General features: G+C 37.9%; 2 protein-coding genes across 15 annotated transcripts in view; both read right to left on the bottom strand.

The window, feature by feature from the left end:
* LOC309553178 (protocadherin gamma-B2-like) overlaps positions 1 to 24,601 on the bottom strand; it is a 374,843-nt gene that overhangs the window by 84,833 nt on the left and 265,409 nt on the right. The gene's annotated exons all lie outside the window — the stretch shown is intronic.
* LOC309554610 (protocadherin gamma-B1-like) lies at positions 15,848 to 18,405 on the bottom strand (the record flags this gene model as incomplete). Its single annotated transcript, XM_082256330.1, has 1 exon — positions 15,848 to 18,405. The coding sequence occupies exon 1, from the start codon at positions 18,272 to 18,274 to the stop codon at positions 15,848 to 15,850; it is 2,427 nt and encodes an 808-aa protein (XP_082112456.1). The 5' UTR covers positions 18,275 to 18,405.

The raw sequence follows: 24,601 nt of genomic DNA, 5'->3' as shown, positions 1-24,601 counted from the left end.
TAGGAGAAAGTATTTCTTCATTCTTTCTAGTGATCAGACAGCATCATTATAACTTTCTTTGCAAGGTATAAGACTGCAAAAAAGGTTGATCTGTGCCAAACATTAGTTAAAGATAAATTCCAGGTATAAATATTTTATACATAGTTACACTGACCCAGATTGGACCAATGTAGCTATGTATAAACAATCTTGGCCAAATTACGGTACCTGAAAGCTGGAAATCACAGAAGTAGATGTTGCTACTTTTGTGATCTCTTCCAGGTCCTGTGCTGAGCAGGTGGCCTACTACATTGTGAACCCAGGATGTTGGCTGCTCAGCATGGGTGGTATTCAGAGAATGCTTTGCATTTTCTTAATGAATGCATAGCATTCTCTGATTAGACGGGGTGCAGAGCGTGACATCACCTCCCCAACTCTCTGCCTCACCCAATCAGATAACACTTAATTTATTCAGAAAATGCAAAGTACTGATGCCCTTGTCGAACAACTGACCTCCTGTGTTCAGTAAGCAGCAGGATGGCTGCTTAGCATGAGACCTGGAAGCAAGTAGAGATCACTGGATTAGCAGTGTCTAACTGAGTAATTTTCAGCTTCCAGGGGGATGGTCCAGGTATTATATATATATATATATATATATACATAGTTACATTGGTCCAAGCAGGACTCATGAAACTATGTATGAAATATTAATTATTGGAATTCTTCCAGGACAACCTGCAGAACACAGGATAGGGCATGGACAATTCGAAAATTGGAGGAAGTGGAATAACCATAACCTATGCAAAATGATAGTTGATGAAGTACCACAAATTTATGTTTAGTAAATAAACCATCTTCATAGTGCCTCATTATGTTCTCTTTGTTGCTTGTTATGTTGCAGATGGTGGTCAGTGGTTACACACAGGCTCTATTAGAGAGTGACTAATCTCACATGTGAGATAACACATATAATAACTGAATAACTGTGTCCTGACCAGTGGCTGCTGGTGCTCCATTTACTTTTTTGGAGGGGGCGGCAGGACACAAACCCCCCCCCCCAAGTTCTGCACTTACCCCAACCAGGTCGAGGCTTCACCTGCTTCTCCTCATGGCTAATCTAGTCTTAAGATCCACCTTCTGTCCTGATTGGCCAGGAGGAGAAGCCGGAAGACAATAGCGAATTTTGATTCTCTAAAGTCACAAATGGGTGGGTTCGGGACGGGGTGTTATGCACCCTGAGCTCAACCTTTTTGAAGCAGTTAGAGCCTCAGGCTCTAATCACGTGCTTAAAAAAACTCATAGAAACCTTTGAGTCCAGCGCACCACATGGAAATTAGGAGGCAGCGCATCGAGATTAGGAGGGCTGCGCCCCTTTTGGATCGCCCACTGCTGGTCTTGACATCTCAGAGAACTCCCCTTGTGCACCCAGTGAGATAAGCAGTAAAATAATAAAGGTTTGGTGCGTTTAATGCATATATTTGAAAAGTGCTATAGTTCTACGCATTTATGATTACTATTACTTTTACATCTGGGTCAGACTACAATATAATATATTTTTATGTGTATATATACTGTGTGTATATATATATATATATATATATATATATATATATATTTATACAGTCTAGCTTTAGCCAAACGTGAATTTTAATTTTGGGAAGGATTTAACCACTTTAAGACCGATTTAAGAGCGATTCAGAATTGCGTTTTTTTAACGGAAAATTGCACGGTTGTGCGATGATGTACCGAAATAAAATTAATGTCCTTTTTTTCCCACAAATAGAGCTTTCTTTTGGTGGTATTTGATCATTTGTTCGATTTTAATTTTTTGCGCTATAAACAAAAAAATATCGACAATTTCGAAAAAAAAAAAAAACAATATTTTTCACATTTTGCTATATGACATTCTCAAAAAAAAAAAAAAAGTAAAAATCGAAATTTTTTAACATTTTAGGCCAATTTGTTTTCTGCTACATATTTTTGGTAAAAAAAAAATCACAGTAAGCGTATTTTGATTGGTTTGCACAAAAGTTATTGCGTCTACTAACTACGGGAAAGATTTATGTCATTGTTTTTTTTTACTAGTAATGGCGGCGATCTGCATTTTTTTTGTGGTACTGCGACATTGCGGCAGACAGATTGGACCCCTAACTGACATTTTTGACACTTTTGGGGGTACCAGTGACATTACTACAGTAATCAGTGCTAAAAATATGCACTGTTACTGTAATAATGATACTGGCAGGGAAGGGGTTAACCCCATGGGTGATCAATGGGTTAAATGTGAGCCTAGGGGAGTAATTCTAACTGTGGGGGGGGGCGTGGCTTGTGAAATGACCATAGAGACATGTGATCCTATATAGAAGGATCATATGAGCTCTGTGATCATTTCAGGGAGAAGAACGGTCGGCTGTGTTTACAACAGCTGACTGTCCTTCTCTCTCAGTGGGGAGCGATCGTGGGAGTCAGGTGGCAATCGGAGCAGCCTGACCCATGTATCGGCTCCCCCACGGCTCGCCCCTAGCTTCCCGCACGCGACCGACGTAGATCTACATCGGTTTGCTCAGGAGAGCCACCCTGCTGCAGTAAATAGGCGGCAGGTGGTCGGGAAGTGGTTAAGTCTATGTCAGATATTTATTGCTGTCTCTGTCCTGAAAAACTCTCTCCTTTCTGTGGTAAGCAAAGGCAGAAACAGACTAAATACCTGGAAGGTGTTCTAACCCATCCCCTCTGCATTAATGCTATTCTTGATTGAAAATTAAGTGGCATAATTTCCAGTTTAGGTGCCAATCCTTATGTACAGTAGATTAAATCATATCAAGCAATAAAAATGTACTGGCCTTGTGATTAGTTGCTCTTAAAGTGGTAATAAACCCCGAACCAAAAATTTAATATTGCAGCTTACCAATTATTAGATGTGATGGCTGCATTCGTTTTCTTTTTTTGTAGGCTTTTTTCCCCCTCTGTTTTCACCTGGTGATCTATCCAGTAACACACCTCCTGTATTTGAGTTCCCCTACTCTGGATGAAAGAGCACAGGGGGCACACAGATTTAAACTGTTACTAAACTCAGGACCCTGCATTCACTATATCTGTCTCCCACAGTACACAGAACACGGAAATGCAATTATTTTAGTAAAGATAGTAAATAGCTAAATACCTTTTCTTTTCTCATCAGCAATATATAGCATCCTTGTGACTGCTATAAGTTCCTGGTGAAGGGTTTTTGCGGTTTATTTCCATTTTAGGAATTAGCAACTAAAAATAAGAACTCTTACTAAACAAGACCAATCATTCTTTAATGCTATATTTTCAGAACATGAAAAAAAAAAAAAAACGTATAAGTGTTCATTTAAAACATCTCATTTATTGTAACTTTTGTTGAAAAGCAAACTTTCCTGTCAACACTCGTAAATATAAACAGCTAAATACCTTTTATCATCAAAGTTTTCATATTGCACTGAGCTGTCCTATCAGGATCCCTGACCCCTGATCCTCTGTCTGGACATGTCTGGACAGTGCTGATTGGCCCTTTGCTGATCACATGCACCCTTCCAAGAAAAAAAGCAAAAAAAAAAAAAAAAATCTCTAGCAATACACATCAAACTGAGCATGCCTGACTCCAAAGGCTCTGCCTTATCCAGACATGTTCTGGGGACTGTCGAAGAAGAGGAGGATTGGTGCATACAGGATCAAGCAGCCTTTTTACACAATGTAGAGAATTAACCCATTAGGTTTAACAATGACTATAACAAGCATGCTTTACTGTATATACAGACTGATTTTGAAATTTAAGCCAGACTCCAGCTAATACTTTATAAACAGTTTTAGGATAAAAGTTTTACATACATGAATTAAATCTGATCATTGCAAGCACCCCTGCCTGTGTTAAATGGTTAGTCCATCTATAGAATTGAAACATTCTGCTGGAGAGCTTGTTTAAAAAAAAAAAAAAAAAAACAGACATACTGGCAGGAAATAAAGGGAAATAATCTAAGAAAACTAATACAGCCAACACATCTAAAAAGTTGCAATATAATACAAATTTGCTCTTGGGTTTATTACCACTTTAGAAAGTAGCAACTAAAAGTAAAAGCTCTTTACCAAACAAGACCAACAGTCTTTAACACTATATTTTGAGAAATTAAAAAAAAAAAAAATGTATAAGCGTTCCTATTAAATATCTCATTTATTGTAAATTTTGATGAAAAGCAAACTTTCCTATCAACATTCATGTGCAGAACCCTGGCCACAGAGATTTAAAGTGTTTGTTACCCCAGCATTTCAAATTCCTGCTATGTGCCTGCTGTGCCATGTACTTGTATGAGAAAGTATCCTGTTCTCTTTGTATTGCTTCCTTTATGTGACATCCCTGGTGTTCCTGCCAGTCCCTCTGCTTTCCTAATAAAAACTGACCACAAAAAGCAGGAGAACACGGTGTGGTCAGTTCTCTAGCTGTGCCTGCTCTCCTTCATTAACCAGACTTGTCCCCTGACATGCGTTCCCCCACTGTCCAGTTACATTCAAGGTATGCCATAAATTGTAACTGCTGCAGTCTCCAGTGTGCTTATGTTAGCTCTCAACCCGACTGCTAAGCCATCAAATGACTGGTGTCATAGCTGATCACATGCTCAGGCAACAGTAGATCAAGCAAAGGCTAATATGACAGCTTCCTTAGCTATAATTAATAGGAAGCTTTATTTACACTTTACATTTTTTTTCTGTCAACACAAATTGCTTGTCTATTGTTAAGTATACATAATATAATGAATTTAACAAATACAGTCAATCACTAGCATTGTGACACTATAAATCAAAACAGCTATAATGAAAAACATTTTCCTTTATGCTAATATGTTTTTCTAAGCAATGTAACTACAGTAAATCTTAGGCTATGACCATTTACTGTACATTCCTAGGCAGCTTGGTCTCCTGTGCAATTCTAGAAAACTAAAGGAGATATAGGATGCGCTATGAGTGCTGGTCTTATGATTGTCTAGTAACTATGGATTCCTTATGGTCACAAGAGTTTACAATCTCTATTGTATAAAACTGCTTGCTATTATTACAAGAATTTGTTTTGTAACTATTCTGTGGCAAAATTATTAAAATAACATAAAATAAAGAAAAATACGAAATCATTGTAGACCTCCTCTGATTTGCCAACACTGTATGGGTCGATACAGACTTATAACAAACATACTGTATCTGCAAAATTGTCCTAAAGAATTCAGACTAATTAAATATCATAGTTTGAACATACCTGCAAAATAAGAATGTCATCAGCTATAGGGTCTCTTATATTTTCATTACCAATTCCTGAATCATCGGCATCAATGAGTCTATCTACAGGAACAACTGGAACACACTGCTGAGTTTTTAGGAAAGCAAATTCCTTGTCCATTGAATCCAGAGTTGGACAAACATTGTATGTGTAGGGCAGCTGTAATGTTCCATTGTTAAACTGGGAAATAAATCTGGGATCTACAGTATGATATAAGTGGGTATTCACAGGGCCAAAGGAAGGCAAAGATTTGGACTCTCTGCATTTGGAGACCACAGCGACTATCACAGTCAATACAAACAGAAAAGTAATCAATGACAAGGCAATCACCAGGTACATTTGTAAGTTCGACTGAGAGTCCAGTTTGCTTGGCTGTTTGTTCATTTCAGGAATTATCTGCTGAAAACTATCAGCAATCACCAGGTTTAGAGTCACAGAAGCAGACAGGGGTGGGTAGCCATTGTCTTTTACTATGACCACAACTTTATGTTTTAAAGAATCTCTGTCATGAAAAATGGTTGATGTTTTGATCTCCCCAGTGTACCGATCAATAGTAAAAAGTGATGGCTCAGAAGCTTGCAAAAAATAAGACAACCAGGCATTGTGTCCAGAATCCACATCCACTGCGACCACTTTAGATACTATGGAACCTTGTTCAGATGACCAAGGCACCATCTCAAAAATAGGGCCATCATTGTCTCTTGGTGGGTATAGGATGACTGGTGGGTTATCATTCTGATCGACTACACAAATTTTTAGAGTTGTACTGCTGTTCAGTGATGGAAAACCATTGTCTTTAGCAATGACCTGAATGCTGAATTCTTTCTGTTGCTCATAATCAAATGATTTTTGAGCATATATTACCCCAGTCACTGGATTTATGGACACATACAAAGATATGGGATCTTTGTCATTACTGTTACTTACTATAAAGTAAGTCAGTTTGGCATTTTCTTCACTATCAATATCTTTTGCTTGAACATGAAATATGGAAGCTCCTGGTAAATTATTTTCTGGTACAAATGCAGTGTAAATCAACTTCTCAAATATAGGTGCATTGTCATTAACATCCGCCAAGTCCAAATAGATGACTTTCACTGAAGACAAAAGAGGAGAACCCTTGTCAGATGCTTGAATGGTGATGTTATAGGATGATAATTTTTCTCTGTCCAGAGTATCTTTTGTAACAATTTTATAGAAGTTACTTGCTGATGACACTAATTGAAATGGAATATCCCCAATGATTTGACACTGAACTTCTCCATTTTCTCCTGAGTCTTTATCACGAACTGCAATGAGCGCCACCACAGTTCCAGGTAACGTGTCTTCAGGAATAGGAGAAGACAGGGAGGTGAGGGTTATCTCGGGAACATTGTCATTCTCATCCAATATCTCTATTAAAACCTTGGCATGGGCAGCCAGCCCTCCTCCATCCATGGCTTGTACAGATATTTCATAGTGTTTCTTCATTTCATAATCTAAATGTCCCTTTGTCCTAATGTCTCCATTCTTGTAATTAATTGTAAACATTTGGAGAATGTTATTTGCCAGGGTACTAAAAGAATATGTAATCTGTGCATTTACACCTTCATCTTCATCAGTTGCCCTGACCTGCAGAACTGTAGAATTTAAAGGTATATTTTCCTTAATGCTTATTTTATATACTTCTTGGGTAAATATAGGTGTATTATCATTATAATCAGTGATGGCAATCTTAATCAGCACAGTGCCTGTTTGTACAGGTTTTCCTCCATCGGAAGCTGATAGAATTAGTTCATGGTAATTTTGCGTCTCTCGGTCTAGAGGCTTTTCTAGAACTAGTTCAGGAAATATACTGCCATCAGAGCTGATCCTTTCTCCTAAGACAAAGTGCTCATTTGGACTCAGCTTGTAACTCCTCAGTGTATTAATTCCTATATCCAAATCCTCAGCTTTCTGCAAAACAAACTTTTCTCCAGGTGAAGCAGATTCACTTATTTCTATTCTAATTGTTTCATAGAGAAATCTTGGTGAATTGTCATTTATATCTTGAATTTCAATCCTAACATTAAATACATTTAAAGGATTCTCAGCCACAGCATCAAAGATCAGGACACAATCAGCTGCAGCCCCACACAGTGTCTCTCTGTCTATCCTCTCTGCAATAAAAAGATCTCCATTCTCCAGATTGATACTGAAATATTTTTCAGAAACATCAGACACAATACGGAGTTTTCTTGCTGTGATATCCTTCACATTCATTCCAAGATCTTTCACTAAATCACCAACAACTGAACCTTTCCTCATTTCTTCTACAATGGAATAATGAATCTGAGCAGAGACTGAATGACACAACCAGGAAAATAATGAAATCACTACTTGCCATCTGATTTCCAGGGGTGACTGTGGTTGATGCATTTTCAAGACAGCCGTTCCTTCTATTGCTGGGAATGTATAAGAAAATTCCTTGTATAATCCTTAAATGAATTTACATTCCAGAATATCTTCTTCTTTGTTAGACCTGAAGCACTCCCATCTCATGCAGAAATGCTCTATATCTACTCTTGCAGTTGTACTGCCTGTCTCATAGAGGCATGCATCTCTAACATCCTTCCCTTATTGGTTGAACAGCGGCGCTCTGAGGTGCAACTGGGGTACTACAACATTTTAGAGTTATTTTCAGAAATAAAGATTAAGATTTAGGGACCTTTCACATGAGCGTTATAAGTTCTATCACAAAAACTGGTTTAAAAAAATGCAGCACAGTCCCTTAATGTTCATTAATATAATTTTCTGACACTCTTGAAAAAAAAAAAACACAAAACAAGTAACTTTGTACCTAAGGAACGCTCTTATATAATTCTAAAAGCTTTTTGGCCTAAGATTAAGATAATGGTTGTTTCATAGTTCAAACAACAATAAAGTAAATTTAACATGAAAATTATTACCATAAAGGCCACATTTTTTACGTGAACTGAACTTTGTGATGTGGTATATGATACATTTTTATACCATAAACATGCCCTGATCCTCTGATGAACCAAAGACATTTAAAATGTATTGTGTATATAGTGCAGACTTTACGTTTAGTGGAATTACTGTGGACATATATGTCAAATGAATTACACAAGAGAGCACAACTACAACTACTCGGGACCTTCAATATTTTGCTGTTGATGTTTTTAAATAATGGGTTCATAATATATGGATCCCATTAAGTTTTTCCAAATCTCTTCTTCGAAAAATGGGCAAAAGTTAAGGGAGATTGGCTTAAAGTAGAGGGTAAGGGGTAAATAGGTCACAAGAAAAGGTTAGGGAAAGTGGGTTACAGGAGAAGGGCGGGAGGAGTGAGTCATAGGAGAATTCAGGTGGGTGGGTCACATGGTGAAATGGATCATAGGGGAAGGTTAGGGGTAAATAGTCACAAAACAAGGTTAGTGGGGGTAGGTCACAGACAAGGTTAAGAAGAGTGGGATACAGGCCGGGGTAGGGCTGAGTCGGTCACAGCATAAGTTTGGGCTTAGTGGGTCACAGAACAATTTTAGAGGCAGTTGGATACAAGACAATTTGGCAAAAGGATGGTTTATAGAGCATAGCTTCTTAAAAAAGAAACCAAAAAATCCAGGACAGACTGCTCATATGTTTATTTTACTGTTATTATCTATTATTGTACTATTATATAATAATATACGTCATGTAATTATTATACAAACACATACACACAAAAATATTAGCACCTTTTTTTTTTTTTTATTAAGAAGGCCTTAAAACCCTAGGCTGAAATAGTTAACTGCAATAAAATAATGACTTTTTGAACAAAATGTGCAATCTTTTCCCCCTTTGTGCCCTTGTTGACCCAGCCTAGGACCTGGCAAGTGCTACATGAAAATAAGGAGCTTACATTAAATTACTAATGTATGCTAAAGGCCTCCCTCAATATAAAGAAACATTATTAACTTTGGGAAAAAGGCCCTACCTTGTATCAATATAAGGCCATCCTGTAGCTCTTGTCAAATGACTTTGCCTACCAAATTTATGCCATCAGCTGCAGGTAGGAGGAAGTATTTCCTCACTCTTCCTAAGGATCAGACAGCATTATTATAACTTTATTACAAGATAAGAAACGGCAAAAAAGACTGGTATGTGTCAAACATTAGTTAAAAATAAATTCCAGGTATTAATATTTTATACATTATTACATTGACCCAGCTTGGACCAATGTAGCTATGTATACACAATCCTGACAGAAGTCCCTGGAAGCTGGAAATCACTGAAGAGTAGATGCTGCTACTATAGTGATCTCTGCTTGCTTCTAGGTCCTGTGCTGAGCAGGTGGCCTACTACTTTGCATTTTGCTTTGCATTTTCTTCATAAATGCATAGCATTTTCTGACTAGAAGAGGTGGATAGCGTGACATCAGCGCCCCACCTCTCTTCCTCATCCAATCAGATATTACTTTGAATTAATTCAGAAAATGCAAAGCATTTTCTGAAAGGTGTCCCTGTCGAACAACTGAACTTGTGTTCACTAAGCACGTGACCTGGAAGCGTACTGGATTAGCAGTGTCTACTTCAGTGATTTTCAGCTTTCAGGGGGATGGTCCAGGTATGGTATATACATAGTTACATTGGCCCAAGCTTGACCTATGTAACTATGTATGAAATATTCATACCTGCCAGGTGGATAACATAGAGGATCAATTGGGGATTTTTATCCCCATGTATGCTTATTAAATCAGTTTTTTCAGCTTTGCTTGTTTTTTTTTTTTATATTAGCTACTATGCAAGGCTTGCACAATTAGTTTCTAAAGAGGATACATTTGATTAGTGTATTTAAATTTGCACCATCAGACACAATGCAATGCTTTTTAATTTTTTTTGCAATACCTATTACTATAGTTCCTCTATGCTGCAATCAAGCCATACCAATATAGAGATTTATCCAATTTATTCAACATTGTTGTTTTTTTTCCTTTTACTATTTTTTAAACTGTTAATTATATTGAGGCTGTTTTGCTCACACCACCCCTAACTCTAAATTGATTACCTTACCACCTTTTCATCATTCAGTGAAAACCTTTTACTGTTTTTGCTAAAGGACTCAACTGTTTACAACCAGTCTCCCTCATTTGATCGAGTTTCTTTAGAGAGAAATGTAAGTTCATTGCAATTCATTTGCTTATTACTTTTTGCTTTACTATCATATCTACTATTAGATGTAACTTTTTGTACTCCACAATTTACTTGCAGCCCAGCATGCCTTGAGGCCTCCTGCGTTCGCAAAGGCTTGCCTAGCTGCTCCCCTGTTTAGGCTGGGCATGGGCATTTGGTGTAACTGGGAGGCCCTGTGTGGATGCAGACTAGGTGCCTACTGTTTAACATCATTGGGGTGAGTCTTACATGGGAATGAATGCATTGATTGCCAATACACCATTATCAAGATGTAGTATTGGTATCACGTTGGATCTTTTTTGATATAGTATGTGAATGTCTCTAATATTTGTATTTTTTTGTCAGTCACTTGACGGTTGGTGCTTGTTTTGAAGTCCCCTGAAGAAGTCAACTCAGGCAAAACATGTTGGGATTATTCAAAGCACTGCTTTTGTGAAAAATTATAAAAGTGCCTATGTGTCCACTCTTAAGTTTGCATATTAGCTCCCTTTCCTTTGTTGACAAATTGTCACTGTGACCCTTGTTTTCGCTGTTGCTATTTTATCTGATATGTTTTAATCAAATATCAGTAAAATGTTTTGCATTTTTATTTAAAGAAAATGTTTCTGTGTTCTCCTTTGCACCGCAATAATCCCGCCTTTTCACCCCTCTTTTTGAACTTTACTACACATTTATGTTTAGTAAATAATTAATCTTCATAGTGCCTCATTAAGTTCTCTTTGCTGCTTGCTAAGTTGCAGAGGGTGGAAGTTTATTTGTGGTCACATGCAGGCTCTATTAGAGAGTGACTAATCTCACACGTGTCAATAACTGTGTCCTGACATTTTAGAGAACCCCTCCACCCTGGTGCACCCAGTAATATAAGTAAGCAGTGATATAATAAATGTTCAGTGTGTTTAATGTGTATACTTGAACAGTGCTACAGCTGTACAAAAGGAAGACTACTATAATTAATTGAAAGGTCCATTTTAAGTCAAACAACAAAGGTTCCTTAGTTATGCTAATAAACTTTTACATCTGGGTCAGACTACAATATAATATATATTTATGTCTATCTATCTATCTATCTATCTATCTATCTATCTATCTATCTATCTATCTATCTATCTATCTATCTATCTATCTATCTATCTATCTATCTATCTATCTATCTATCTATCTATCTATCTATCTATCTATCTATCTATCTATCTATCTATCTATCTATCTATCTATTTGATTATCTGATTTTTTAATATTGGGAAGGGATTTAGTCTCTGTCATATATATATATATATATATATATATATATATATATATATATATATATATATATATATATTTTTTTTTTTTTTTATTGCTGTCTGTGTTCTGAGAAAATCTTTTGTTTCTGTGGTCATTGAGACAGGACACATATACCAATAAAATCACTTTTTCGCCATGACAAAAAGTGAGAAAAAGTCAGCAAAGGCAGACAGAGACTGAAAAATAAAACCTGGCAGGGTTCTAACCTATCCCCTCTGCATTAATGCTTTTTTCTCTACTGAAAATAAAATGGCAGAACTTACAGTTTAGGTGCCAACTCCTATGCACAGTAGGTTAACTAGGTTGTGATTAGTTGCTCCTAAAGCAGTATTAATCTTCAAACTAAAAATAACACATACTGCAGCTTACAAATTATTAAATGTAGTGGCTGATTTTTATTTGTTTTTTTTTTTTTGGCTTTTTCCCCCTCTGTTTTCATCTGGTGACCTGGCACCTCCTGTGTTAGAGTGTCCCCACTCTGAATGAAAGAACACAGGGGGCAACTTTGGACAGCAGCATTGTCAGTCTGGGGGAGGGAAGTGTTAGATATGCTAACAGATTTAAATACACTAACAAATGTAATCCAGACTCCAACCAATATTTTATAAGCAGGTTTGGGATAAAGGTTTTAAATACATTTATAACATCTGATCATTGCAAGCACCCTTGCCAGTGTTAAATGGTTAGTCCCATCTATGTAACTGATACATTCTGCTGGAGAGCTTGTTCTCTAAAACAACAGACTTACTGGCTGCATCACCAGATGAAAATAAAGGAAAACATTTCTAAAAAAGAAAACGAACACAGCCATCAAATCTAAGAATTGGTAAGCTGCAGTATAATAAAAGTTTGCTTTCCTGTCAGCACTCATTTGTAGATCCCTGGCAACATAGATTTGAAGTGTTACTAAACCCAGGAGCTTGCATTCACTATGTCTCCCACAGTTCACAGAACATGAAAATGCAAATATTTTAGTAAATATAAACCGCTAAACACCTTTTCTCATCAGCAGTATGTAGCAGTCTTGTGACTTCTATCAGTGTCTGGCCAAGCACTGGTTAAAGCTTGTAGGAGAAGCTTTCATTCTCCTCTGACTGTCCTATGAGGATGCAGAACCCATGACCCTCTGTCTGGACAGTGACGATTGTGCCAATAACATGCACCCTCCCAAGAATAAAAAAAAAAACTCTCTAGCAATATACACCAAACTGAGCATGTGCAGAGTGCCCCCAAGGCTCTGTTCTATCAGAAGATGGATTGGATCAAACAGCCTTTTTACACAGTGCAGATGATTAACCTCTTAGGTTCCAGAGTGAGAATAACACACATGCTTTACTGCATATACAGACTGATTTTACTGTTGTGGGTTTAGTAACACTTTAATAGTTAAAAAGTTAGAATAATAATTTTTGAAGTAGAACTAATCCCACAATATACAGTTACAGTTACATTTAAGGAATGCCGTAAATTTTAACTGCTACAGTTTCTAGTGTGCTTATGTTAGCTTTCAACCCAACTGTCAAGCCATCAGATGGCTGGTGTCATAACTGATCACATGTGCAGGCAACTGCAGATCAAGCAGAGGCTGATATGACAGCTTCCTTAGCGATGAAGAAAAGGAAGGTATACAGTATTTCCACTTTAAATGATTTTATCCATAAATATAAAATACTTGTCTATTGTTAAGTATACATAATATAATGCATTTTTTTTTATACAGTGGGAAAGGGACCTAAACACCACTTTCACTACAGATCAAAAGAATTGCATACTCTTTTTTGCACACAAATCTTCCCTCTGCAGTAAATATCAAGAGACGTCGTACAATCTAATGACAAGATGGTATCGAACTCCGGCAGTGCTATCATCCCTCTTTCCGGGACATGAACCCCACTGTTGGCGATGTGGCTCCCAAGTCGGTATGTTTGTCCATGTGTTCTGGGAGTACTCTGTGCTACGTCCTTTTTGGCAACAGATCTTGCGGATAGTGTACAAAATAACAGATTACTCTCTAGTAGATGATCCAGCCGCGGTTCTCCTTAACCACTTAAGCCCCGGAAGATTTTACCCCCTTCCTGACCAGGGCCTATTTTGTGATTCGGCACTTCATGAATTTAAAGGACAATTGCGCGGTCGTGCAACGCTGTACCTAAACGAAATTGACGTCCTTTTCCCCCCACAAACAGAGCTTTCTTTTGGTGGTATTTGATCACCTATGCGATTTTTTGATCATGCTCTGTAAACAAAAAAAGAGCGTACATTTTGCAAAAATAACAATATTTTTCACATTTTTTTATATGAAATTCCCCAAAGAAAATGTAAAAATCTAAATTTTTTAACATTTTCGGCCAATTTGTTTTATGCTACATATGTTTGGTAAAAAAATTGCAAAAAGCGTATTTTGATTGGTTTGCGCAAAAGTTATCGCGTTTACTAACAAAGGGAAAGATTTTTGTCATTTTTGTTGTTTTTTTTTTTTAACGAGTAATGGCGGCGATCTGCGTTTTTTTTGCAGTACTGCGACAATGCGGTGGACAGATCGGACCCTTGACTGGCATTTTTGACTTTTTTGGGGTTACCAGTGACATTACTGCAGTAATCAGTGCTATACATATGCACTGTTACTGTAAAAATGACACTGGCAGTGAAGGGGTTAACTGTATTGGAGAGGGAGGGGTTAAGTGTGTCCTAGGAGCATGCTTCTAACTGTTATTGGACATGGCTACTGGTGTAAGAACAGAGATCAACGGTCCTACATAGTAGAACCGTCTGATCTCCATTCTTACACAGGGAAGAATGACAGGCGGCTTTGTTTACATCAGCCGCCTGCCTTTCTTCCGGTGTCACAGACGATCGCGAGTGCTCGGCGGACATTGGGTCTGCTGGCACACGCGCGGGGGTCCGTGACTGTGTGGGAGCGGGAGCGCGCCTCCGGCGGCACGCGCTCACTCCCTAGAAGCTTTACAGGCTAGCGACGTAGACCTACGTCGCCTTGCCTGTGAGGGGCTGACCGCCGCAGTAAATAGTCGTACGGCGGTCGGCAAGTGGTTAACCTGACTCTGATGTCGAGTAGAAAATACTCATTGTTGAAACACCTCCTGAGTGCCGCCAGGGCTTTCATACCTGTGATGTGGAAGCAACAAACCCCTCCCTCAGTGTCTTGACCACGACCCTGGCAGGCAGTGGGGAGGAACACAATAGGTATTGGTTTTATTGGGCTAAATTTCACTTTTCAGTTGAATATCTTACCTATACATGAGCGACTGAGAATCTAACAAGGGAAATCTGATATTAGGAGTTCTCATTCTAATCATATCACCCCCCCCCCTTTTTTTTTCTTTTCCCTTCTGTCTTCCCTTTTCTTCCCACAGCTCTCATCCTTTCTTTCAATCTTACTCATCTACCCTTTCTTCATTTCTTAGCAACACCAAAGTTGTCTTTAGCCCTAACCTCTCTATGTAGGGTAAAAATGTTAAAACCATGCCTCTTGGTACACATTCATTAGTGGGTCAGAATTTTGCTTATCTGTACAAGAACGCTTTCCATGTGGTGGCTTTGCTTCTTCTGTACACCGGCCATTAGAAGATTCCGGTGGAGGTGGCAGCCACCCAGTCATGATCGCACAAGATGAGCCCTTTCTGGCCCTGACTTCTACTTGACACAGCTCTCTTTTCTTCTAACCATATGTCTCCAACTGATGTAAGATCAAGCTGCTGCCTTGTTCACAGGTCTTGGATATGTTTATCCATGGTCCATATCCATTAGCACATTCAATGTTCTATATTTCAGCTGATGGTTTGACTTGTTTATAGTGTCATTTATTGTTTTCGGTTGATTACTGTTTTTCCAAGTGGCATTTCAATAGATAAAGAATTAAAAAAAAAAAAAAAGATATATGGGATGCACTATGAGTGCTGGTCTTCTGAGGGTCTAGTAACCCTGGAACAATATCTATTGTAAGAAACTCCTTGCTATTATCAAGAGATGTAAATAGTATTTAACACATGTCATTAAAATAAAATAAAGTAAAATTGAAAATCATTATAAACCTCCTCTGATTTGCCAACACTATATGGATCAATAATGCCTTTATAACAAACATATCTCCAAGATTGTTTTAAAGAATGCAGACTAAATAAATATAATAGTTTCAACATACCTGCAAAATAAGAATGTCATCAGCTATAGGGTCCCTTATATTTTCATTACCAATTCCGGAGTCATCGGCATCAATGAGTCTATCTACAGGAACAACCGGAACACACTGCTGAGTTTTAAGGAAAGCAAATTCCTTGTCCATTGAATCCAGAGTTGGACAAACATTGTATGTGTAGGGCAGTTGCAATGTTCCATTGTTAAACTGGGAAATAAATCTGGGATCTACAGTATGATATAAGTGTGTATTCACAGGGCCAAAGGAAGGCAAAGATTTGGACTCTCTGCATTTGGAGACCACAGCGACTATCACAGTCAATACAAACAGAAAAGTAATCAATGACAAGGCAATCACCAGGTACATTTGTAGGTTCGACTGAGAGTCCAGTTTGCTTGGCTGTTTGTTCATTTCAGGAATTATCTGCTGAAAACTATCAGCAATCACCAGGTTTAGAGTCACAGAAGCAGACAGGGGTGGGTAGCCATTGTCTTTTACTATAACCACAAGTTTATGTTTTAAATAATCTCTATCATGAAAAACGATTGATGTTTTGATCTCCCCAGTGTACTGATCAATAGTAAAAAGTGATGGCTCAGAAACTTGCAAAAAATAAGACAACCAGGCATTGTGTCCAGAATCCGCATCCACTGCGACCACTTTGGATACCAAGGAACCTTGTTCAGATGACCATGGCACAATCTCAAAGACAGGGCCATCACTGTCTCTTGGTGGGTATAGGATGACTGGTGGGTTATCATTCTGGTCTACCACATGAATTTTTAGAGTTGTGCTGCTGTTCAGTGATGGAAAACCATTGTCTTTAGCAATAACCTGAATGTTGAATTCTTTGTGTTGCTCATAATCAAATGATTTTTGAGCATAAATGACTCCGGTCACTGGATTTATGGATACATGCAAGGATATGGGATCTTTATCATTACTGTTACTTACTATAAAGTAAGTCAGTTTTGCATTTTCTTCACTGTCAATATCTTTTGCCTGAATATGGAATATGGAAGCTCCTGGTAAATTATTTTCTGGTACAAATGCAGTGAAAGCCAACTTCTCAAAAAAAGGTGCATTGTCATTAACATCCGCCAAGTCCAAAAATACAACTTTTACAGAAGACAAAAAAGGAGAACCCTGGTCAGATGCTTGAATGGTGATGTTATAGGATGACAAATTTTCTCGGTCCAGAGTATCTTTTGTAACAATTTTATAGAAGTTATTTGCTGATGACACTAATTGAAATGGAATATCCCCAATGATTTGACACTGAACTTCTCCATTTTCTCCTGAGTCTTTATCACGAACTGCAATGAGTGCCACCACAGTTCCAGGTAACGTGTCTTCAGGAATAGGAGAAGACAGGGAGGTGAGGGTTATCTCAGGAACATTGTCATTCTCATCCATTATCTCTATTAAAACTTTGGCATGGGCAGCCAGCCCTCCTCCATCCATGGCTTGTACAGATATTTCATAGTGTTTCTTCATTTCATAATCTAAATGTCCCTTTGTTCTAATGTCTCCATTCTTGTGATTAATTGTAAACATTTGGAGAATGTTATTTGCCCGAGTACTAAATGAATATGTAATTTGTGCATTTACTCCTTCATCCTGATCAGTTGCTCTGATTTGTAGAACTGTAGAATTCAAGGGTATATTTTCCTTAATGCTTATTTTATATACTTCTTGGGTAAATATAGGTGTATTATCATTTATATCAATGATGGTAATCTTAATCATTGCTGTGCCGGTTTGTACAGGTTTTCCTCCATCGAAAGCTGATAGAATTAGTTCATAGTAATTCTGTGTCTCTCGGTCTAGAGGCTTTTCTAGAACTAGTTCAGGAAATATGCTGCCATCAGAGCTGATCCTTTCTCCTAAGACAAAGTGCTCATTTGGACTCAGCTTGTAGCTCTTCAGTGTATTAATTCCTATATCCAAATCCTCAGCTTTCTGCAAAACAAACTTAGCTCCTGGTAAAGCATATTCACTTATTTCCAATCTAATTGTTTCATCAAGAAATGTTGGTGGATTGTCATTTATATCTTGAATTTCAATCCTAACATTAAATACATTTAAAGGATTCTCAGCCACAGCATCAAAGGTCAGGACACAATCAGCTGCAGCCCCACACAGTGTCTCTCTGTCTATCCTATCTGCAATAAAAAGGTCTCCATTCTCCAGATTGATACTGAAATATTTTTCAGAAACATCAGACACAATACGGAGTTTTCTTGCTGTGATATCCTTCACATTCATTCCAAGATCTTTCACTAAATCACCAACAACTGAACCTTTCCTCATTTCTTCTACAATGGAATAATGAATCTGAGCAGAGACTGAATGACACAACCAGGAAAATAATGAAATCACTACTTGCCATCTGATTTCCAGGGGTGACTGTGGTTGATGCATTTTCAAGACAGCTTTTTCTTCTATTGCTGGAGAAATATAAGAGGAAATCCTTGTAGAATGTATAATCCTTAATTGAATACAAATTCCAGAATATCTTCTTCTTTTTTAGACCTGAAGCACTCCCATCTCATGCAGAAATGCTCTATATCTACTCTTGCAGTTGTACTGCCTGTCTTATAGAGGCATGCATCTCTCACATCCTTCCTTATTGGTTGAACAGCGGCGCTCTGAGGTGGAAATGGGGTACTACAACATTTTACAGTTATTTTCATAAATACAATTTAAGATTTAGGGAGCTTTTAAACAATCCTAATCAGTTCTGTCATGAAAACTAATTGAAAAATGCAACACAGTCCTTTAATGTACATTATTATGATTTTCTAGCGTTTTCTAGTATTTTTTCTGATTTTCTGCTAACAAATAGCACAAAACAAGTAACTTTGCACCTCAGGGAACACTCTTTCTTATATTGTTCTAAACGCTTTTTAGCCTAAGATTAAGATGATGGTTGGTTCTTAGTTTAAACAAATAAATTCAAGTTTAGGAGAAAACTATTTCTATAAACTATGTTTTTTGTATGTCAACTGGATTTTGTGACATGGTATGTGCTAGATTTGCTTATGCCCTGATTTTTTGGCAAACCAAAGACAATATACACTGTATATTGTATATACTGTGTATGCTATATGTTAAGTGGAATTACTGTGGACAGAAATGTTGAACAAAAACACGACTAGAACTATTCATTATTTTCTTATGTTGCTATTCCTGTGTAGAAATAATAGGTTCAATAAATATGGAGCCTATTAAGTTGTCCAAATTTCTGAATTTTTGAAAAATTAGACAAGGTTAGGGAGAGTGGCTCAAAGGGGAAGGTAAGGGGTAACTAGGTCACAAGAAAAAGGTTAGGGAAAGTGGGTCACAATTAAAGGTTAAGGGAAGTGAGTCATAGGAAGATTCAGGTGGGTGGGTCACATGGGGGAAGTGGTCATAAGGGGAAGGTTAGGGGTAAATAGCCTAGCCACACAACAAGGTTAGTGGAAAGAGGTCACAAACAAGGTTAAGGAGAGTGAGATAAAGGCCAGGTTTGGGCTGGGTCCGTCATAGCACAAGCTTGGCATTAGTGGGTCAGGGGACAAGGTTAGGGGCAGTGGGATATGACACAAGGTTAGAAAAGAGTGGTTTATAGGGCATAGCTTCCTAACAAGAAACTACAAAATCCAGAACAGGCCACTGTTATGTTATGTTTGTTTTATTGTTATAATTTACTTGTATTGTATTATTATACAATACTATACATCATGTAATTATTAAATATATATATATATATATCTATATATATATATATATATATATATAGATATATATATATAGATATATATATATACACACAAACACATACACACAGAAATATTAGAATATTTTTTTGTTTAGGAAGAGCTTAGAAACCTATGCTTTAATAGTTAATTGCAGTAAAATAATTTTTGAACAAAACACGCAACTACTTTTCCCTTTGTGCTCTTGGTGACTTAAACCTGTTATGTACAGCATGAAAAGGAGGGGCTTACACTAAAGTGGTTCTTTTAAATACTTAGTTACATAGTTAGGTTAAAAAAAGACACAAGTCCATCTAGCTCTACCAATAGAAAACACAATCCTATACCCACTGTTGATTCAGAGGAAGGCAAGAAACCCCAGCAAAGCATGATCCAATTTTGCTACAGCATCGTTAAACATGGCTGCAGATCTTCTCTCCCCTCTTCCTCTTCTCACAAGAGGTGCAGGCGGAAGCAGGAGCCATTGGCATCTTCTGCTGCTGTCAGTCAAATTCTGTGAAGGGGAGCAGGGGGCATGGATGGGCCAAGATGTGTATGTCTATGGATGCACATAGCTCAGTTTGGGACGTGTGGCCCCATAGCATGCACTTTCTATGGGGGGACATGCAGTAGAGAAGGAATTGGCAGTGCTGCCGGAGGACTCCAGAAAAGAGGGTAAGGGACTGCTTGCCCATTCCACAAAGCAGGTAAGTATAAAAAGTATAAACCTCTTTTGTTATTTTAACTAAAAAAAAAAAGCTTCAGAATTACTTAAAATTTCTGATGCCTGCCACTAGACTCCCTATGCATTCCAGGCTTACAGGGGTTTATTGAGCTGAGCTTCCTAAAGTTGACCTTTCAGTGACTTAACAAGTCTGCATGAAAAAATTGCTGATATTCCTCAAAAACATATAGAAACCTTATTAGCACTTAAAAAAAAAAACAACTAACTTGTAGCAATAAAAGGCTGTCCTGGAGCTCCTGACAAATTATTTTGCCTTGAATTATGTGAGAAAAAGTGCGCTGATTCAAATCGGTGTGCTGCTACCTTAGAGTGAAAAAGTATAATGTGAAGATGATGATCAGGTGCGCTAACCCTAGGGAAGCAAATAACACAACATAAAAGTATATGTGTTGGTGAAATAAAATAAATACAGATGAACAATTATAATTGTGACCAAATGTCCAAAAGAAAATCAGTTCGGTGTGATTCAATAACCAATCCAGTGAACCACCAATGTATCTCAAACAATAATGTCCATATAAAGGTGATAAACAGTCCAAATAAAGATTAAATCCAAAGTCGTGATGTAAATACAATTGCAGTCTGGAAAGTGCAAGCCTTGTGATAGAATAGGTTCAGAGACCCACCACCAGCTTAGCCTCTTACCAAAAAATGGAAGTTTAAGGGCATGTAGAAATATCACTGCTCCAGAGATCACGCAGTTGCAGAGAGATTACAAGTCACCTAAGTGACACACTTGCACACAGGTAATGCCTAAACTCTTACCAGACACAGCTTGGAAAAAAGCCTGGAACTGTCCTGTGTTAAGGTCCTGCTTGGGAACACTGCACGTTTGCCAGGTGTTGTGATCTCGGGTGTCTTTTACCTAGAGCTGGGCTTGCTGTTGGCCTCCAGGCTCTGGTAGTTGTGTGTGGAAGTCATCTCCGTACCGAGCTCCTCTCACCAGTCACCACACGTCCGTACGGCAACACCTGGCAAACGTGCAGTGTTCCCAAGCAGGACCTTAACACAGGACAGTTCCAGGCTTTTTTCCAAGCTGTGTCTGGTAAGAGTTTAGGCATTACCTGTGTGCAAGTGTGTCACTTGGGTGACTTGTAATCTCTCTGCAACTGCGTGATCTCTGGAGCAGTGATATTTCTACATGCCCTTAAACTTCTATTTTTTGGTAAGAGGCTAAGCTGGTGGTGGGTCTCTGAACCTATTCTATCACAAGGCTTGCACTTTCCAGACTGCAATTGTATTTACATCACGACTTTGGATTTAATCTTTATTTGGACTGTTTATCACCTTTATATGGACATTATTGTTTGAGATTTATTGGTGGTTCACTGGATTGGTTATTGAATCACACCGAACTGATTTTCTTTTGGACATTTGGTCACAATTATAATTGTTCATCTGTATTTATTTTATTTCACCAACACATATACTTTAATGTTGTGTTATTTGCTTCCCTAGGGTTAGCGCACCTGATCATCATCTTCAAATTATTTTGCCTACCTATGATTATGTCATCAGCTAAAGGTAGGAGAAAGTATTTCCTCATCCCCCATCTTCTAGTGACCAATCATTGTTACTTTGTCACAAGGTAAAAGACTCTAAAAAGGGCTGATCTGAGTCAAGCATTAGTGAAAGATGAATTTTAGGCATGGTATATTTTGTACATAGCTACATTCTGTGTTCAGAATGTGGCAAGCCAGCCACTCAGCATAGGACCAGAAAATACTATAGTGGTGTCTATTTCAGTGATTTCCAGCTTCCTGGGAAGCTAAGTATGGTATACATAGTTACATTGGTCCAAGGTGGACTGATGTAACTCTGTATAAAACACCCATACCTGGAATTCCTCTTTAACACAGCCACAACCTTCACTAGAACCAGAATATACATGACTATGTAATCCCTGAACCAGAAAACCAGCATTGCAATCCAGGATGTAGAAGATCCCCGAGAGAGAAAACTAAACAAAGATGGTGCCCTCCAAAACAGAAGGACTGTGGTTGTAAAAAAAAAAAAGCGTGCCTGGTAGGACAATCTGCAAGACATGGGGTGGGGCATGGACAGTTTGGAAAAGGCACTGGAACATCCAATAACTATGCAAAGCGATATTTTACCCCTTCCCTCCGCCAGCTGTGATTTGCTGTCACAATGGTGACATGCTTGGAAAGCTCCTGATCGCAACTATGCATCGGGAGCATTCTGGTCCCCATCGGTGACTGTGCTGGGAGCGCACAGAGCACATGCTCAGCACGAGGAAGTGTTTACATAGGGCCACATATATGCAGCCTCTTGGCGTTAAAGCCTACCTGTTGAGAGGTCACGTATATGATCATGGCAAGTGGGAAGAGGATAAACATACATTTAAGATCACTAGACTTCAAGTACAACACATTTATGTTTAGTAAACAATCACCTACATAGTGCCTCATTATGTTCTCTTTGTTGCTTGCTAAGTTGCAGAGGGTGGACATTTATCTTTGGTAACATGAAGGAGATGTTAGTGAGTGACTAATCTCATATATGTCAATAACTGTGTCCTGACATCACAGAAAGCCCCCCTTGTGCACCCAGTGAGATAATCAGTAATATAATAATCGTTTGTTGTCTTTAATAGATATATTTGAACAGTGCTACAGCTGTACAATATTATGACTGATATTATTCAGCAGTGAAAGGCCCGTTTTAAACTAAACAGCAAAACTTCTGTATCTTTAATAATTAATTTTTAAATACGGTCAGACTATGATATAGCTGCAACCAAGTGTGTTTTGTTTAATATTTAGAAGGATTTAAAGTGTCAATAAACCCAGGCTATGAAAAACTCTCATTTCATTTTATATAACAGAGTGTGCATACTCACAAAGCCCCTAAAACATTAGTTTTGTGTAGAGTAAAATATGCCTGGTTTATCCTGCTGTTCACTGCCCCTACCATCTTCTCTGTGTCCAAATTGCAGCCTTAGATTGTGTAGACCACCCGTTGTCATCTACTGAGCATGCTCCAGTTTTAGTTCCCTTTCCAGGAGTCAATATAAAAGGGGACTGAAACTGGAGGGCACACAGGTGGGCATATGCAAACATTCCTCCTTTATCAAATAAAAAAAAAATATCAAATATCTTTAAAGTAAAGAAAAAAGAGCCTTGGATGCAGATGCTGTCTGAACAAGTTAAAGCTAGTCACAATCATCTTTGACTATGCCTATACCATGTTAATGCAAAAAAAATACACACTTGATGGTAGATAAAGATTTATAGGGAGCTGTAAAACTGTATATTTATAATTTAATATAAATTGCTCTACTGGAATACTGTAATGGTTTTTTTCCAGTCATGTGACCGACACAGCACCAATTAGGGCTGTGCCGGCACAGACTCACCCTGTAGAGAGAATACAACGGCAGAGTAATAGAAGCCCCTCCTAAAAATCATTCCCTGCAGATGCCAAAGAACAGGGAAAGATCATGTGACCACACACCAGCACTGCGGGAATACTTAAAGAATAAAAAAAATACAGTGGCGTGATATAAAAGATTTATGTGAATGAATTATGGCAATTAACAGTCCTCTATTTAGTATCACTTTAAGTATCTGTCAGGCTTTTATTGCTGGCTGTATCCCTGGATAATCTGTAATTTCTGTGGTCACTGGGACAGGACACAGATAGCAATAAATAGCAGTTTTTTACTATGGCAGAAATTAAGAAAAAGTCACTCAAAGGAAGAAACAGACTGGAAATAAAATCTGTCAAGGGGTTGTAATCCATTCCCTCTGCATTAATACTCTTCTCTATTTAGAATAAAACAGCAGAAATTCCAAAAGAGGTGCTGATTCTTATCTACAGAAACTCATAGGCAGAAATTAAAAGTAATAACTTTCAGGAATTGTGATTCGTTGGTTTTGATTATTGCTGTTACGAATTAGCAATTAAAACTAAGAGCTTATTATGTAACATGTCCAATGGTTCTTTAACATTATATTTTCAGAAATGATAAAAAGCATTTTGTATATGTGTTCCTTTTAAACATCATTTTATTCTAAATGTTGTTAAAAAGGTAAGTAGTTCAGTATACATAATATAGTTTATTTTGTAAATACTGTCAATCACTAGTTATATGCTACTATAACTTGAACCACCCATAAAGAAAAGTGCTTTCCTTTATGACCCAAGACCTGCTTTGAGTGCTGCTTAGGCTTGACTGGAGGGGGTTCAAGCCCTATGGCATCCACCGCTGGGAGTGCTAGTTTGGTAGGGAGCTCGTCCAGGCTC

Source organism: Pelophylax lessonae (genome assembly GCF_965119305.1).
Source record: "Pelophylax lessonae genome assembly, chromosome: 4".
In the NCBI taxonomy this organism is placed as follows: Eukaryota; Metazoa; Chordata; class Amphibia; order Anura; family Ranidae; genus Pelophylax; species Pelophylax lessonae.
This window is presented reverse-complemented; position numbering and strand designations above follow the sequence as displayed.